The sequence below is a fragment of the Sciurus vulgaris genome (genome assembly GCF_902686455.1).
Source record: "Sciurus vulgaris genome assembly, chromosome: 8".
NCBI lineage: Eukaryota > Metazoa > Chordata > Mammalia > Rodentia > Sciuridae > Sciurus > Sciurus vulgaris.
Window position 1 is genome coordinate 146,419,823 of NC_136468.1, and position 16,429 is coordinate 146,436,251.

Below are 16,429 nucleotides of genomic sequence, written 5' to 3' on the forward strand. Positions count from 1 at the left end.
ACATTTCTTTGAGAACTTGTTGGACAAGAGGGGCCAGAGGGTTTCTCCAGAGCTGGACATCAGATTGACCTCTGCTCAAGACCTGAGTGAAGGGCCTGAGTGTCCAACCTCAGGGTCCATGAGTAGATATATGTAATATCTCATCTTTGCTTCCAGAATCAGGGCTCAGACAGGTTGGGTAATTTGCCCAAAGTCACATTGCAATTGAGCAGCCAAGGGGGGACACACAATCTTAAACACCCTAAAAGACTCAAAATAAGCTGGGCGCTTACTAGATGGTCTTGAACCCTAAAGACCATCTAGTTCAGTGGTTTCAGACTTTGCCTGAAAAACCTGCTAAAATTAAACTGCTTGGATGGGTTTTCATAACTTGCATTTTAACAAACATACCTCTGGAGACTCTGATGTTGGGGGCAGGGATGATCAGGGATGTGGAGAAGATCCAGACTCTGGAGACCCATCAACTGGTTAAAAGACCTATCCTACTACTTCTTCTGGGCCTCATTTTTCTCATCTGTAAAATAGTGACATTAACACCGTAGGATTATTGTGAAGAATTCCTTAGTTTAACATATTTAATAAATTAATAAATAATTTGGTATACCTATCATAATCTTACATATTCAGTATGCCACAGGGCTTAGAATAGTGCCTGTCATTAGGAAGCACTAGTTTAGTGTTAACTACTTTTTTACCCCATGTGATGGAGAGCTTGCTACCTCCCAAAGCAGCTCATGACATCTTTGGTCAGCCCTGGACTGTGGCCATTGGTCAGCATGGGCCAGGTAACCACAGTCCTTTCAGCTGATCTGTACACCCTCATGCACGGAGTTGAGTGAAAAAAATATTTGGCTTTTTCATATGTAAGCCCCAAAAAGAGAGCACACCTCCAGGCCAGAAGGGAGAGCCACACATGTGCTTGAAGGAATTGCAGGAATTAGAAGTCTGGGTTCCAAACCTTATTTTGTGCCCTTTGGCAAGGTGTGCTCTCTCTGTCTCTCTCTCTCTCTCTCTCTGAGGCCTCAGTTTCTCCATCTGTTAAATATGGGTTTGGTCTCTGCTGGCTCTAACAAGGTAAAGTTACTAAAAACTGGCCCTTCGGCACTCTGAGACAGGAGGCAGTGATTGCCCAGACACTTCCCCCAGGTCTGGATATTTTTATTCTTATTTATTTGATGATGGGAGTGAACCGAGGTCCTTGCACAGGCTCTATCACCAAGCTATATTCTGGCCTTTTTTTATCTGATTTGTGCAGATGGGGAGATTCAAAACCAGAAACTTAGAAGAGGGGAAGGGAATGATGTAGGAGCTAGAAAAGGAAACCATCCTCACCCCAGAACCCCTCTGAGTCACCACTACCAGATCCTTTTGCTCCTCCTAAGTCAGCAACTCTCTGCTCCTGGCTTTCAGTCTCTTCCCCCTCCAAACCTTAGACACCACCCACCTCTGGATATTGTGTGTGCTCCATCCCTAGATGGGGTTTCTCTGAAATAAGGACATTCATTATTTTATTCATTGAACCGCTTTCTTTTGGGAAGCATGAACTCTTCTCAGGATGGCCATCTGCTAGTGGGGAACAGGGACAAAGGCCCACACATAAGCAAGCTAGATGATTTCAGATACTGTGGTGACCCAGAGGTATGAAGGGAAGACATCACGGTGAAGCAAGAAATCCTGACATGAAGGCTGCTTAGGGAAAATCTCTACAAGTGACAACTGAGACAAATGGAAGGTGTAAGAAGTACAAAGACCCCCAGAGAAACAAGCCCAGTGGGGTGAGATTTCAAATCTCAAGTCTCCCATCTTCGTAAAAACACGGAGGACCATGTGTGGAGGAATCCCAGAAACTTGGGAAGAGGGGGCCTTCAGTTTTTTCCCATAATGCGGTTGGGTGTAGGGGGGCCCTCTAGTGGTAACAAGAGGTAAATGTCATCGCAGACCTGGAATGCCACATGCTGGTGATTTGACTGTGGGCTAATTCCGTCCCTCAGTCCTGTTTCTCCCATATTTATTCACTCAATAAATATTTCCTCAGTGCTGAATATGTGCCAAGGGGTCTTCTCAAAGGCTAGGGATGGAGCTGTGAAGCCAACAGGTTCCTGCCCTGGAGCTGATATCCTAGAGGGCATTTCAGCCCAGTATGCTAACTCACCTCACCTCTTCCCCACTCCCCCCACCAAGCCAAAAGGGCTTTCTAATGCTCCAACAGCCAGACAGCTCAGCTTCAGGGCTTTTGCTTTTTGCACTTCCCTTCCCCCTGGAGTTCTAGGCCCTGCATTGCTGGCTCAGGTTTCAGCTCAAATGTGACCTAGTCCAAGAAGGTGTGTATTTACTCATTGTCTGGCCCCCAAATATAAAATTCCATGAAGGTTATTATTTTCCTGGAATCCCTCAGCCTAGTACTTCATATGTATTCAGAAGACACCTACTGAATGGGTTCAAGGATTCATTGTTAGGAAAATTATTAATGGGGTACTGTCGGGCCCAGTACATGTCAGGAGCTTGCCAGTGTAAGTGAACAAACCAAAAATCACTGTCCTGAAAAACATAAAAAGTTCCTCCCTAACATTGTAAAATTTAAATGGCATCCTTGGAACTACCACTCCTTACCCTATTTTATTTTTTTCTACACATTTACAACCTTCTAAATTATTATAATGTACTCATTGATGTTTATCTCTTCCGCTAAAATGTGAGCTCCAAGAGAGCAGGGGATTTTGTCCCTCTCGTTCACCAGCCTACCTGTCCTTAGCGCCAGGAAGAGTGTTGGCACTCAGTAGGTGCTCAATAAACACTGAAAGAACTCCAGACCTCAGCTTGCTGTTTTTCCAACAGACCTTGCGCCACCTTGTTCCAGGCGGGAAACGTGCCTCAGGACGCGCTCAAAGGTGACCTCAGACGGCCCGACCCAGGAGTCTGAGCTCTGGGAGCAAGGCCATCGCAGCAGCTGCGAAGGGAGACGCCAGGGCAGGAGGGCAGCGAGGCCTGCAGGCGTGCGGCGCTTCCAGGAAGAGGCGCAGGCACTAGCTGCAGGGACTGTGGGCGGTGCCGTCGGAGGTCACATGACCCACGCAGGCGACGCCCACCTAGTGGTGGGCGGGACCCCCAGGTGGGCGGGGCGCATGCAAATAACGCCGGGGCGGCGGCCAATCGCGGTACGCGCCGAGGGTCCGGACCGGGGACGGGACGCTGGCCCGCGCGCAGGCTCGGGTCGCGACCGCCTGGGGCTTTGGTGAGCGGCGCGACGGGCCTGAGGGCTGGAGTTGCGGCTGCCTACTCGACCTCCTCCTCGTCCTGTGCGGCCGGCCGGGTGAGGCCGGGCCCGCGTGGGGGGCAGGCGGCGGTGCGGCGGGGCCCGACCGCTGCCTTCGCAGGCGCCCGGGCCGGCCCGCGCCTTTGCAGCGTGCTCCATGCATCCGGAGCCCGCCCCGCCCCCGAGCAGCAGCAGCCCCGAGCTTCCCCTCAGCGGCGGCAGCACCACCAGCGGCAGCCGCCGGAGCCGCCGCCGCAGCGGGGACGGGGAGCCCCCGGGTGCCCCACCGCCGCCGTCCGCCGTCAGCTATCCGGACTGGATCGGCCAGAGTTACTCCGAGGTGATGAGCCTCAACGAGCACTCGATGCAGGCGCTGTCCTGGCGCAAGCTCTACTTGAGCCGCGCCAAGCTCAAAGCCTCCAGCCGGACCTCGGCTCTGCTCTCCGGCTTCGCCATGGTGAGCTCGGGCCGCCCTGCCCTCCCCCTCCTGCCCGGCCGCTCCGCCCGCAGCCCCGACGGGGCCCACTGGGGAGCAGGCTGGGCGGGCCGCGGTGAGGGGAAGAGCTGGGAGACGCCGTCGTGGACGCAAGAGGGGGGCCAGAGGCGCTGGACGTGAGGAGAGGTGGGCGACCAGGGACACCCGATGTGGGGTGGTGACAGGTCGTGCAGATGTTCAGGCTTGGGGACACAAGTGCCTTCACATGAGCAGGTGGGGTGCCGCAAATGGGCACGGGCCAGAGCAAGAACGATGCGTCCCCGAAGTTAGATCTGTAAGAAGACCGCCCCGCGCGTTGAGTGCGGGCAGGAAGGAGGGACTCCGCGTCCTGCCCATTTGAGGGCAGATGTCCGGAGGGAAGGATGGGGAGGCCCCGGAGCTGTCTTGCGCCCCCACAGCTGAGGCCGGAAGGTGTTGGCCATGCTCTTTTATCAGTTAGTAGGGGGGATTTCCTGACACCCTTTTCTCCACCGCACTTTCCGAGAGCCTCAGCCAGGGAGTTTGACAACCACTCCCCACCCTCAGTTTCTTCTCCTGAAACAAGCCACTGAGTCACTGGGTGTGGGGGAGGAGGTGGGACATGTTCCCCTTGAACAGGCTCTTGTTTGATTGCAGGCATGTTTTCCTCCCCTTTGGTTCCCAGGGGCTGAAGTGAGAAGCCTCTGTGTGGGGTGAGGAAGGCTGCAGGTTTGGCCCCAGAAGTGGCTCTGGGGATACCTTCAGGCCTGGAATCTTGGCGTTTCTCTGGGGCAGGGCACATTATTGCTTTCAGTGACATCAGCCTGCATTAATGGGGTCTGCCCTCCACCCCAGCACTCCTGCCTCCCCTGTGAGTGAGCTAAGCCCTTGCCCTTGAGAAGGGGAGTGGCAGCACCTGGTGGTTTCTTGGGAAGGGAGTGTGTCTGGGTCTCTCCTGTGCTCTACAAACAAGTGGGCCAGTGCAGCGGAGCTCAGAGTACACTGGGCCACAGTGGAAAGGCTAGGGGATTAGGGGTCAGGAAGCAGCTCTCCAGCTCTGCCACTGGCGGCCTGTGTGACCTCAGGCAAACCACTATTCCGCTCTAGACCTTATTTATTTATTATCTTTTTTGCAGCACTGGGGGTTGAACCTAGGGTTTGCACATTGGTAGGTGAGCACTCTACCATGAGCTACATTCCCAGCCCTTTCTAATTTTTATTCTGAGACAGGGTCACGTTAGTTGCCATCCTCCTGACTCTGTCCCTAGAGTAGCTGGGGTTGTAGGCCCATGCCCTGGTGCCTGACAGGATCTTGATTTCTGAAATGATGAAAGATTTCTCTTCCCAGTTGAGAATGAAATTGAGGGATCCCTTAAGAGGAGAACAGAGAGAGAAGGAAAGGAAAAAGGGGTAATTTCTAGCTTTTTTTTTTTTTTTTTTGAGTTTTTTCTTGAGGACAAAATATTGGTGTTCTGTCAGCCCCAAATTCTAAGTGACTGTCTTGTGCCTAAAGAATCTCTTCAGAATAGTTAGACATTTACGAAATACTCACTATGTGCCAAGCACTGTGCGGGTTCCCTCCCTCCTAAGCTCACTCCTCAGCAATCTTTTTCGAGTTTTGTCAAGAGACTTTCCAAGGCTACACAGCTAGTCTGGTGGAGCTGCATTTGGACCCAGGTCTGCTGGCATTCAGAACTTGGGTAGGTATGTGTGCCATTTGTAGTGTACAGAGCTCTGATTAATGTCCAGCTAGGGATATGGTAGGACCAGGCCTAGGGAAAAGAAATAGATTAAAAGTTTCTTTGAAACCAGAGAAAGTTTTTTCCACCTTTGCGGGGAGGGAGCCACCAGCCATCTGCTTTTCCCTGCCCTGCTCTGGGTTTGAGATGGTGGGATGCCTGCTCCCTTTTCCTTGGGGTTATAAATCGTAGCTTCCCCAAACCCCCTCTCACCCCAGAAGGGGTGAGGATCAGATGAGTGGCACTCTCTGGCTTCTCAAATTTCTCTTCCTCCTGAAGAATACAGGCCTTCTTCCTCTTGCTAAAAACAAGTGCAGGGGAAGTCTGGGGCAACAGGGACACTGGGTGGGCCTTGACTCACCCACACTCTCTTTAGGACCTTTATTTTCCTCAACCTGGGTGGAGAAGGTTTCCCAGATCTGCTGAAGGAACCCCAGGTTCTACAGGCAGGGAAGGGCTGACCCCTGGTTCGGGGCAGTGGTTACTAAAGGGCAACTGTATTTGCCCTGCAGCTGGAATTCTATGGGAGAGAACTGGGTGCAGGGTAGGAGGCTGACCAAACTCCACCCTCACCAGTACCACCCAGTCCTTGAGTGGGTCTCAGAGAAGAAGGGGTTCCTGGCAGCCTCAACACCATGGCAACAGAATGACAAGTTTCCTGGATTACCCTCCCTTGGCCTATGAGTCAGCACAACCAGCTTCCTGCCCCAGAGGGCTTCCTTCCTACAGACCCGGAAAATCTAGGAGCTGACATGACCTTTGAGCTCCAGGGGGCAGAATTTGGCCTAGAATGCCAAATTCACCTGCTCACCAGGTAAGGTTGAGGGAGGGTCTTCCAAAAAGCCTGGTGGGGATTGAATGATTCCCTATTCATGGGGAAGGGCCTGGCACAGGGTCTTAAAAGTGTTGAGGATAGGCAGGGGGCAAGACACTTTACTGCTGAAGCTGGTTTTATCATGTATTCAAAAGTGGAAAGCGTCTCCCCTCGACTTCCATAAGGATTCATCGTAAGGCTATATTGGGCCTGTGAAGCGTTGAGACTCTCAGGCTCTGATGATGTACATTTGGCTGGATCCTCTGGTGGGTAGACAGAGTTCCTGCTCCCGACAGCATTTCTGTAAGCAGCCACCTGTTCATGGAAATCTACCTGGGCTCTGCAATGCAAAACGAGGGGCCCTGGATGTGCATTCTACAGTGCTCCTGGAGCTGAGGGTACCCTTGGGGACCTTGCTTCATGCTTTCTGTGCCTCAGGTCATCTCTCAGCAACAGGTAACCAGTCCCAGCTTGTCCCTGTCCCCTGCAGGACTGGTAAGCAGGCGTGGCGATCCAGTCCACTGGCGAGGGCAGGCTGTAATGTTAGCCTAAGCAGATGATAATTGGGAAGGTCGGCCTGCTGCCGTAAACAAAATGCTTTCCACGACTTGGGATCAATTATCTTTGGATTATCTGCCTCCTCAAGTTCTTTGCACACCAGCACCCTTTTGTTCCCAGGTTCCAAAGCAGGTTCAGAAGTTAGTTGGGATTTCTGTGAAAATAAGCTGGACGGAAGCACTCAAATCATGAGATGTTATTGAGCCTCCGGGACCTGATTTGAGTTCAAGGGGGCATGGAGATGAGCAAAAATGGCTATTTCCACTCTGTAGTAATGGTTACTGCTGTGGTTGATTGGGCTCCTGGACTAGGCTAGACACTGCCAGATGCTTCACGTGTATCATCTACATCATCTGTCTACAGCCTGCTAAAGGTTGGTGGTCATCCCAGATGAATCATTTGCCTGATGTCACCTGACTGGGAAGCCACAGAGCCTTGTGATTGTGGTAGAGGAAGAGAGGAAACGTCGGAGAGTGATAGGAAGACAGAGCCGAGGATCTATGTAGTGGAGAAGAGCAGAAAGGGGAACTCCAGCCAAATAACTTGGGTTCAAATCCGGGGTCTGCCTCTTATGACTGTGAGACCCTGGAGAAGTCACTTAAACTCTCTGGGCCTAAGTTTCCTCATGCTTGTAATCCCAAGCAATGGGAAAGCTGAGGCAGGAGGATCTCCAGTTCAAAGCCAACCTGGGCAATTTAGCAAGACTCTTTTCTCAGAATAAAAAGGGCTGGAGATATAGCTTAGTGATAAAGTGCCTCAGCATTTGATCCCCAGTACCACCAATAAATAGAGAGAGAGAGAGAGAGAGAGAGAGAGAGAGAGAGAGAGAGAGAAATAATACAAAAAATAAAAAGTACTGGAGCTGGGCACGGAGGTGCATGCTTGTAATCCCAGCAGCTTAAGAGGCTGAGGCAGGAGGATCGCCAGTTCAAAGCCAGCCTCAGCAATGGGGAGGCGCTAAGCAACTCAGACCCTGTTTCTAAGTAAAAATACAAAATAGGGCTGGGGATATGGCTCAGTGGTTGAGTGCCCCTGAGTTCAATACTCAATGCCAAAAAAAAAAAACAAAGTACTGGGGATGTAGTTCAATGGAGGAGTGCCCACCTAGCATGTGCAAGGCCCTACTAGGTTCTATCCCAGCTCCATGGAAAAAGCAAGAGTGATCATAGTGCCAGCCTCATTGGAGTGAGGATTCAGGGTGTTAGTGTCTGCAAAGCACTTCCAATACCTGACTTGGTATCCAGGAAGCTTGCTCACCCTTGTACCCATGGTGTCAGGGCTGCTTCCCAAGAGTTGGGTTGGGAGAATGGAGTGCAGCTGAGCCTTGAGGGTGGTAGAGTGAGGGCTTGGAGAAGAGCCCTCCAGCCATGACATGGCAGGGACCGGTGCAGAATTGAGAAGCTGTAGTCTCAGGGAGAAGCAGGGAGTGTGAGCCGGCTGGGGTTATGATGGAGGACCTTTGATTGGCTGTTTAAGAAGCTTAAACTCTTGTGCAGGCAATGGGGAGCCATCAAGAGTTTAGAGGAATCGCATGAATTCTGTAATAGGAACATGAAGGTGTTTACTGTTTACCAAACCCCGGTTGTGCCTGGCATGAGCCTCAACCCTTTTCTTTCTTTCTGTTTAATCCTCACACTAGTTCTTGGATGTATGTCCTGCAGACAGAAAAACTAAAACTCTTAGAGGCTGGGATCACCCGCTAGGAGCACTGAAGCGCTGGTCTGCCTGATTGTCAGTCTTCTCTCTCCCACCCTCTTGCCTCCACCCTGCTCACCTGATTGATAACTAGATCCTTGGGGTCTTCCAGATTCCTGGTTTTGCATGCTAGATTTATACACAGGGCTGTGTGCAGATGGAATTTTGCTGAATTACCCCCCAAGATGAAGGTGCCCTCCACCCAGGAGAGAAGCCTTTTGTAAAACTTCATAAGTCCCCGTGGTGTATTTCTGGAATTCTCAGTGGGGAACAGTATAGAGAGCCCTGACAGCTGCTGGGTCCTGGCTGGAAAGGGGAGCATCCATGTTGGGCAGAGGTGGGGGTAGAGTTCCTTGGAGGAAGAAAACTGAATGTAGAATTTAAACATAAGTCAGCAGGTTACCCTCTGATGGAGCTTTTAAAAGTCCTTCAGTGTGCTCCAAGAAATGTCTCAGACTGATCAGACCAGGTAGGGGTTTCTGGGGAGAGTCTTGTGGGGCCGTGATTGAATGGTTGCCTTTAGAGAGCACTGGGCTAACCCAGGGATGGGCCATCCTGTCTGCCTTGCTCCCAGGGGTAACTATGCAACTTTGCCATTGACCAGTGGCTATATGTAAATTAATGGGCGTGGCTTGTGTCAATAAAATCTGATTTATGCTATGGTCCCCCAACTTTTTTTTTTTTTTTTTTTTTTTTTTTCTTTTTGGTACTGGTATTCAAACCCAGGGCCTCACCTATGCAAGGCAGGTGCTCTACCCCTGAGCTACACCTCCAGCCCCAGTCTCCAAACTTTTGAGCTCATGTTCCTTTTTTTTGGTGGTGGTGCTGGGGATTGAACCGAGGGCCTTGTACTTGTGAGGCAAGCTCTCTACCAACTGAGCTATCTCCCCAACCCCCTAACAAAAATTTGTATAAGGTGATAAATGATATATGTGCTGCAATATGTAAATAAAACATTCAGAAAAATAAAAAGTGGAAAGGATGAGGCAAATTATCAATAAGTGTTGTAGAAGGTCTAGTAGGATGTTCTGTTTCCCAGGGGATCACCTGTGATTGTCCTCCGAACACTTTGGAGACTCTGGGCTGAAATGGGCAAAGTCAGGCCTTCCGGCTTCTGTTCCTTCAACCTCCCTTTACCGAGACCTCAGTGGAGAGGAGAGGGAGCAAGACTCTTTTTTTCCTGGTACTGGGGATGAACCCAGGGCCTCACGTGCTAGGCAAGTGCTCTACTGCTGAGCTATACCCCTTTTTTTAGATTTTATTTTGAAGCAGTATATTACTAAGTTGCTGAGACAGGCCTGGGACTTGCGATCCTCCTGTCTCAGCCTCTGGAGTAGCTGGGATTATAGGCGTGCGCTGGCACACTGAACTAACTCCATTTAGGACATAGTTGGTAAATGTGGTGAATGGGTATCATTGATTGAAGACACTTTGCACAGTCTGAAAATATTTAAGTTTTTAGTGCCTGTCATCCTAATATCCCCACTACTAGGCAGGGATCTTGTGGTCTTATTCCCTACTTCCTCTCTAGCAAAGTTGCATAGTTTTTTAGACAGGTAACTATTTTCCCTGAATGAACAAATGGCCCTGGTCCTCACCTGGGAGGCCAGGGACTGCCGTGACTTGGAAGATAAAACCTGAAGAAATCAGAATTAACCGATGAAGAGAAAGTCTAGGTCTGTCCCCATTTCCCCATCTGCAGATTCTTTCTTTTTTGGTACCAGGGACTGAACCCCAGGGGCACTTAACCACTGAGCCACACTCCCAATCCATATATAATTATTTAGGTACAGGGTCTTGCTGAGTTACTTAGGGCTTTGCCAAGTTGCTGAGGTTGGCTTTGAACTTGTGATCCTCCTGCCTCAGCCTCCTGAGCCACTGGGATCACCAGCATGTGCCACTGCACCCAGCTGCAGATTCAGTTTTTTTCAAATGAAACGGCAGCAGTATGTGCGGTGTCTTGTAAGAATAGGCTATGGGCATGCTTCAGGGACAAGTGGTGTTTGGTGGAACTTTCATTTCTATTATAAAAGCATGTGTATTTATAGAAACATTTGGGACTATGAGGCTATGTTAGTCAAAGAGTTTGTAGAGCTGGGTTGTAATTCAGGGGTACAGAACTTACCTAGCATGCGTGAGGCCCTGGGTTTAATCCCCAGCCTAAAAGATAAAAAAAAAAAAAGAGTTTGTTAACCGCTGCTGTAGCTGCCCACCCTCCTAATAGGATGACAAGAGAAGGGCTGAGTGAGAAAGAAAAGTCATTTCCCCCAGCTGAGCGCAGGGATTAGGCCCAGTATGGAATGAGGATCGCCTCAGAGGGCCTTGACTGCCAGGTGCTCCCGGTCTCCCTGGAGCCCAGCAGGAGTGAGGAGAGGTGGCTGGCGTTCAGGTGGGGCGGGCAAACGCCTGGCCAAGTCACGTCAGCCAGGCCCTGCCTTCTGCAGAATCCTGTAATCTTCTTCGGCCCTCATTTGAGGTTTGGCGCCTCCAGCAGGGGTCCATGGGCCAGAGTGAGGTGGGGCCGGTGGTCTCTCACCCTTCCTGTCCCAGAGGAGGCCCAGTGTGTCCAGGTTCAAGGAAGCCCACGACTGACTTGCTGAGAGCTGTTTATTTTGGGTTTATGGGCCCAGCTCTAGGGCTATATTTACCTTGTGAAGCTGCATGCAATCTGATCTGATCTGATCTCTCTGGGACTCCTCTGGGGCCCTGGGAGTCAGCTGCCAGATTCTGTGAGGTCCCCCTGACTTTGCTTTCCCCACCCGTGGGGACATTTCCCAAGCAGGAAGCTTTCTGGAAAAAGCAGCGACTTTTATGCCTGTGAATAGTTTTTCATCAAGATCCATGGTTGACGCCAACTGTTCTTTCTTCTCACTCAGAGTCCCCATGGTATTGAACTTGGTTCCAAATGTGACAATGGAACATACAGCCAACCTGTGCGGCTGGAGTTCTAGGAATGGTAGGGTTCAGTGAGGGTGATGGGGTTTCTTCCGGAACACAGGAAAAGGCCCCTTCCTCTTCCTCAGAGGGCCCAGCCTCTCCTCAGCGCAAGGAGGAGGGCTGGCTGGTTTTGGCACCTCCATGCCGGGTGTGTCCCAGCAGCTGGGGTTTTCTGGCGCTGAAGCCTGTGGGCGTGACAAGTGGTGTGTTGTGGGGTGGGCTCTGTCCTGCAGAGGTGGCCCTCTGGCCAGGTGTGGTGCAGGGTACACATTCTCCTGTGCCAGGGTTGGGTGACTTGGCTGCCTCAGAATGGCAGGTGAGGGGCAGCACTGGGGCACGTGGGCTCGGCCCTCTCCAACCCCGGCCATAGTGTCCAGGAGCTGTTTCTCTTCCTCTTCAAGCACTATTTTTCTTTTTAACTAAGATTGATGAAGCTTCTCCTGAGGCTGGTCCTCGGCTAAATATTTAGACGTCAAACCTCATTTAACCTCCTCAGCGGCTACATGAGGGAGGCGCTCTGTGATTCCTGTTGTACACAGCTTCAAGTGGCTCCCCCCCCCCCACCTCCGGTGCTGGAACTTGAACCCAGGACTTGTGCATATGAGGCAAGCACCCTACCAACTGAGCTGTATCTCCCCTAGTGGCTTTGAGTTGGAGTCCCCCATGCAACAGCAAGGGAGCTCTTTGGACAGCCAGTCACACTTCTCTGTGCCTCAGTTTCCTCATTTGTACAGGAGGAGTGATGCTATTACTAAGAATCGTCGCATTTTAAGTTTATTACATTCTAGGTCTTGTGCAAAGGGCTATCTTTGTTAGGATCCTCATAATGACCATAAGAAGCAGGCCCTATCTTATAGATGTAGAACTGGGGCACAGAGAGGTTGAAATACTTGTCCAAGGTCACCAGCTTTGTAAATGAAGGTGCCAGTGTCACACCCAGCTGTGTGGTTGTGGGTCTGGGTGCTGAAGGATTCTCCAGAGGGTGAGATATGCCACCTGGAGGTGGCTGGGGTCCCAGGGAGGTGCCAGGTGGGCCGCACATTGGGAGTTAACTGCGTTTGTCCCTCTGCCGAGATGCTGCAGTGCCCAGCTCAGGGCCTGCTCCACCGTTGACTCCAGACATTTCCAGTGAGTGGACCTGGGGCAGACCAGCAGCAGCTCTCCTGCTTGTCCTTTCTCAGGTTTCAGGTTCCAAGACAGCAGGCCAAAACAGGAAGAGGAAGTGTGGGGAGGTGGCTGGAGGCCTGGCTGCAGAGGGTGCCCCCCTTTTCCAGGTGTGGGCAGCCTGGGGGCAGAGCAGGGAGCCTTGGAATATGGCCCTTGACCTGCCTGCCCTGGTGCCTGTCGTGCTGCCTCATGTCCCTCACCCGCATGGACTGAGATGCCTAGCACCCTCACCCGCATGGATTGAGAATGCTCAGCATTGGCTCTAGGCCACCAGTGATCTTAAAAGAAAAACAGCCAAAATCCTGATGGCACTGCCCCAAATTTACATGAGCTTGAACTGTTTGGTAAACTCCCAGGCTGAAAAGTGTATATCCCTGTCAGATGTGGGAATTCTCAGACACACGTCTGTGATCCCCTCTGTGAATCCTGTCGAAAGGCCCCTGAGGGGTAAGCTGGGTGTTTTGAAGACATCCCGCCCCTCTCGCCCCTCTTGGCCCCTCTCCTCTCAAAGGTCAGCTCTAAACTAACTTTAATCCTGCTGCTTCCCTTCTTTACAGAGAGGGCAGGGTCTTTACCCAGGCCCCAGAGGGAAGCAGGAGCCAGGTGTGCTGATTGGCCTTGCTGCTTTCTGGCTGATCTGCCCCTCCAGCTGGAGGCTAGAGACCTGGGTGGGAGGGTGGTGGGTTGGGAAGAGGCAGTGGGTTTAGGGTTGAGGTTTCCAAACTGAACTCACTTTTACTGCCATTTACTGTGTGCCTGCCACTAAGTAGGTCACATGGATTAACTCAGTCCTCATGACAACCCTCCTAGGCATGTGCTCTTATTCCCATTTTACAGAAGTAGAAACTAGGGCATAGAAAGTTGAAGGAAACTGCCAAAGTCTCACAACCTAACGAAGGGCAGAGGAGTCAGGGATCAAAGCCAGACAGCCTGGCAGAGGAGAGCTGGGGGGAAAGAAAGAGCACACCTGCTACCCAGAGGTGAACGGAGCTCAGCCTGGGGCAGGCACTGAGGCCAGTGGGCACACTTCAGCATCACCCCCCCTCCAAGCCTGCCGCGTACACAGCAGATGCTTTAGAAAGAGCCCAGACCTTAACTGAGCCTGGAGAGCTCTGTAATCCCAGGTACTCTGGAGGCTGAGGTAGGAGAATTGCAGGTTCAAGGCCAGCCTCCATAACTTGGTGAGACATTCAGCAGTTTAGCCAGACCCTCCCTCAAAGATTAAAAAAGGGACCGGGGGTGTGGTTCGGTGGTAGAGCACCCCAGGATTCAATCCCCTGTGCCACACACACACCAAAGACTCTCCCCTGGCTGAACTGTTGTCATTGGTGGCTGCTGCTCCCATCCCTCCAGCTCAGCAGGCAGACCCTGGCAGCCTGCCTGCTGCCCGCTGCCTCTGGCCCAAATCTGATGAACTGGCTCCTTCACATGGGGGTGATTGGCAAGGCCCAGGCAAGAAGAGCGGGTGGCAGGTGTGGAGCATGCCCTGGGTGACCCTAGATCCGCAGGTCTCCAGGAATTGGGGGGCAGCCAGTGCACGGCCCTGGGGCCGGGTGAGGAGAAGGCCTCAGGGCACAGGGTTGAGTGTATCTCTTCTGGGAAGCCTCTTGGTTCCTTGTCCGTCTGTGCACTGTGTTCTCAGAAGGGGCCTGATGAGGGAGGGCCCTCACCTCTCCATCCCCCACCTTATTCCTTGTCCCCAGAGCAGGGTGTGAAGGAGAAGCCCTGCTGGATGTGAGATGTGAGAGTTGGTGCCAACAGAGATGGTGCTGGTTGCCTCTGTTTTTTGGTGGTGCGCTGGGAATCAGACCCATGGCCTCGAACATGCTAGGCAAGCATTCTATCGCTGAGCCACAACCCCAGCCCCTATTTTTTTTTTTTTTTTTTAATCATGGTAAAATATGCGTAATGTAAAACTTAACCATGTTGGCCAGCATGATGTTTGGTTGGTAATGTCATTTGAGAGGTGTGTATCACGTACCCACAACTCTCGTTTAATTGTTAAAGTAACTCTGTGCATTAATACTATAGCCCTGTTTACAGGTGATCGAGTTGAGGCCCTGACAGGTTACGTGATCTGCCCAGGGACACACAGCTGATGGGCTCCGGGCTAGCTTTCTTCACCAGTTCTTTCTACTACCACTCAGTCAAGTGGGTGGTCTTCATTATCCCCATTACATATATATGGAAACAGGCTCAGAGAGACCACCAAGTGACTGACCCAGCGTCCCACAGCCCTATGAGAGGAGAAGGAGGATTACTTATTTTTATTTTTGATAGATTTATTTTTTCACTGGGTCTCACTGGCTATTTTCAGAGGGGTTTCCTGCCTCAGCCTCCTGGGCAGCTGGGACAACAGGTGTTTACCACCATGCCTGACTTGGGGGAGGCAGGATTTGAGGGTGGCTCTTTCAGTCCTCACTCACGCCACCCGTGCCTCTCGCCAGGTGGCCATGGTGGAGGTGCAGCTGGATGCCGACCACGACTACCCACCAGGCCTGCTCATTGCCTTCAGCGCCTGCACCACGGTGCTGGTAGCTGTGCACCTGTTCGCACTCATGATCAGCACCTGCATCCTGCCCAACATCGAGGCCGTGAGCAACGTGCACAACCTCAATTCGGTCAAGGAGTCACCGCACGAGCGCATGCACCGCCACATCGAGCTGGCCTGGGCCTTCTCCACCGTCATCGGCACACTGCTCTTCCTGGCTGAGGTGGTGCTGCTCTGCTGGGTCAAGTTCCTGCCCCTCAAGAAGCAGCCGGGCCAGCCACGCCCCACCAGCAAGCCCCCAGCCAGCGGGGTGCCCACCAACGTCAGCAGTGGCATCACCCCAGGCCAGGCCGCAGCCATCGCCTCTACCACCATCATGGTCCCCTTCGGCCTGGTCTTCATCGTCTTTGCCGTCCATTTCTACCGCTCACTGGTCAGCCACAAGACGGACCGACAGTTCCAAGAGCTCAACGAGCTGGCTGAGTTTGCCCGCTTGCAGGACCAGCTGGACCACAGAGGGGACCACCCCCTGACGCCTGGCAGCCACTATGCCTAAGCCCAGTCACTGGGCCCCTCAGAGCTTTGGCCTTACACCCTTCCCGGTGACCTTGTCCTGCCCGGGCCTCGAGGACAGCCGCGCAGGAGGTTGGGCTTGATCAGGGCACAGAGTAGAGGGAAGGGGCTTTTTAAACAAGGAATTACTGCACTTTGAGACTTTCTTCTGAAAGAGTAAGCACTTCCTGTTCTTCCAGCTCCAGGTCCACCTCCTGGGAGGAGACAGCGAGGGCCAGAGTGGGGACAGATGCTCTCTGTCCCTGTTTCATCCCTGTGCCAGTGCCACCCGGATGCTTCCTGTCCTTTCCGTCTCATCCTCCCTCCCTGTTGAGTGTCGAGTGTGTGCGTGTGTGTTAGCACATAAATATACTCGTAAGGGACACCTCTTCCTTGTGTCTGCATCTGCTGTGTCTGGGCCACCTGGTATTTCTCCTGGTGTCCCTGTCAGTTGAGCCTCAAATCCATTTTTTTAAATATTTTGGGGAGTCTGGGATGTAGAGTGCTTACCTAGCACTTGTGAGACCCACGATTTGATCCCCAGCACCAGAGAAAATATAAATAAGTTTTTAAGTTTTTTGTGTATGTGTCTGTCTGTCTGTGTGGTACTGGGGATGGAACCTAGGGTGTGGTGCGTGCTAGGCGAGCACCTAACCACTGAGCTATACCCCGGCCCCTTCTCCATTTCTTTATTTTACTTATGTTTATGTGGTGCTGAGGATCAAACTACCACGTGTCTCACACGTGGTAGGCAAGCACTCTACCACTG

At 52.0% G+C, this 16,429-nt stretch overlaps 1 protein-coding gene and 1 long non-coding RNA gene across 2 annotated transcripts; both read left to right on the forward strand.

The window, feature by feature from the left end:
• Positions 1-3,161: 3,161 nt before the first annotated feature.
• LOC306667171 (calcium release-activated calcium channel protein 1) lies at positions 3,162-16,050 on the forward strand. The gene is made up of 2 exons (XM_079149621.1): positions 3,162-3,710; positions 15,065-16,050. The coding sequence occupies exons 1-2, from the start codon at positions 3,411-3,413 to the stop codon at positions 15,662-15,664; spliced, it is 900 nt and encodes a 299-aa protein (XP_079005747.1). The 5' UTR covers positions 3,162-3,410; the 3' UTR covers positions 15,665-16,050.
• Positions 4,585-7,633, forward strand: LOC306667207. The gene is made up of 2 exons (XR_013765474.1): positions 4,585-6,260; positions 6,416-7,633. It is a non-coding gene; the product is annotated as an uncharacterized lncRNA (long non-coding RNA).
• Positions 16,051-16,429: the final 379 nt, after the last annotated feature.

Coding starts and splice junctions, on each gene's coding strand:
- LOC306667171 (XM_079149621.1), top strand. CDS start 3,411: ATGCATCCGGAGCCCGCCCCGCCCCCGAGCAGCAGCAGCCCCGAGCTT. Junction 3,711..15,064: donor TGCTCTCCGGCTTCGCCATG/GTGAGCTCGGGC, acceptor GCCTCTCGCCAG/GTGGCCATGGTGGAGGTGCA.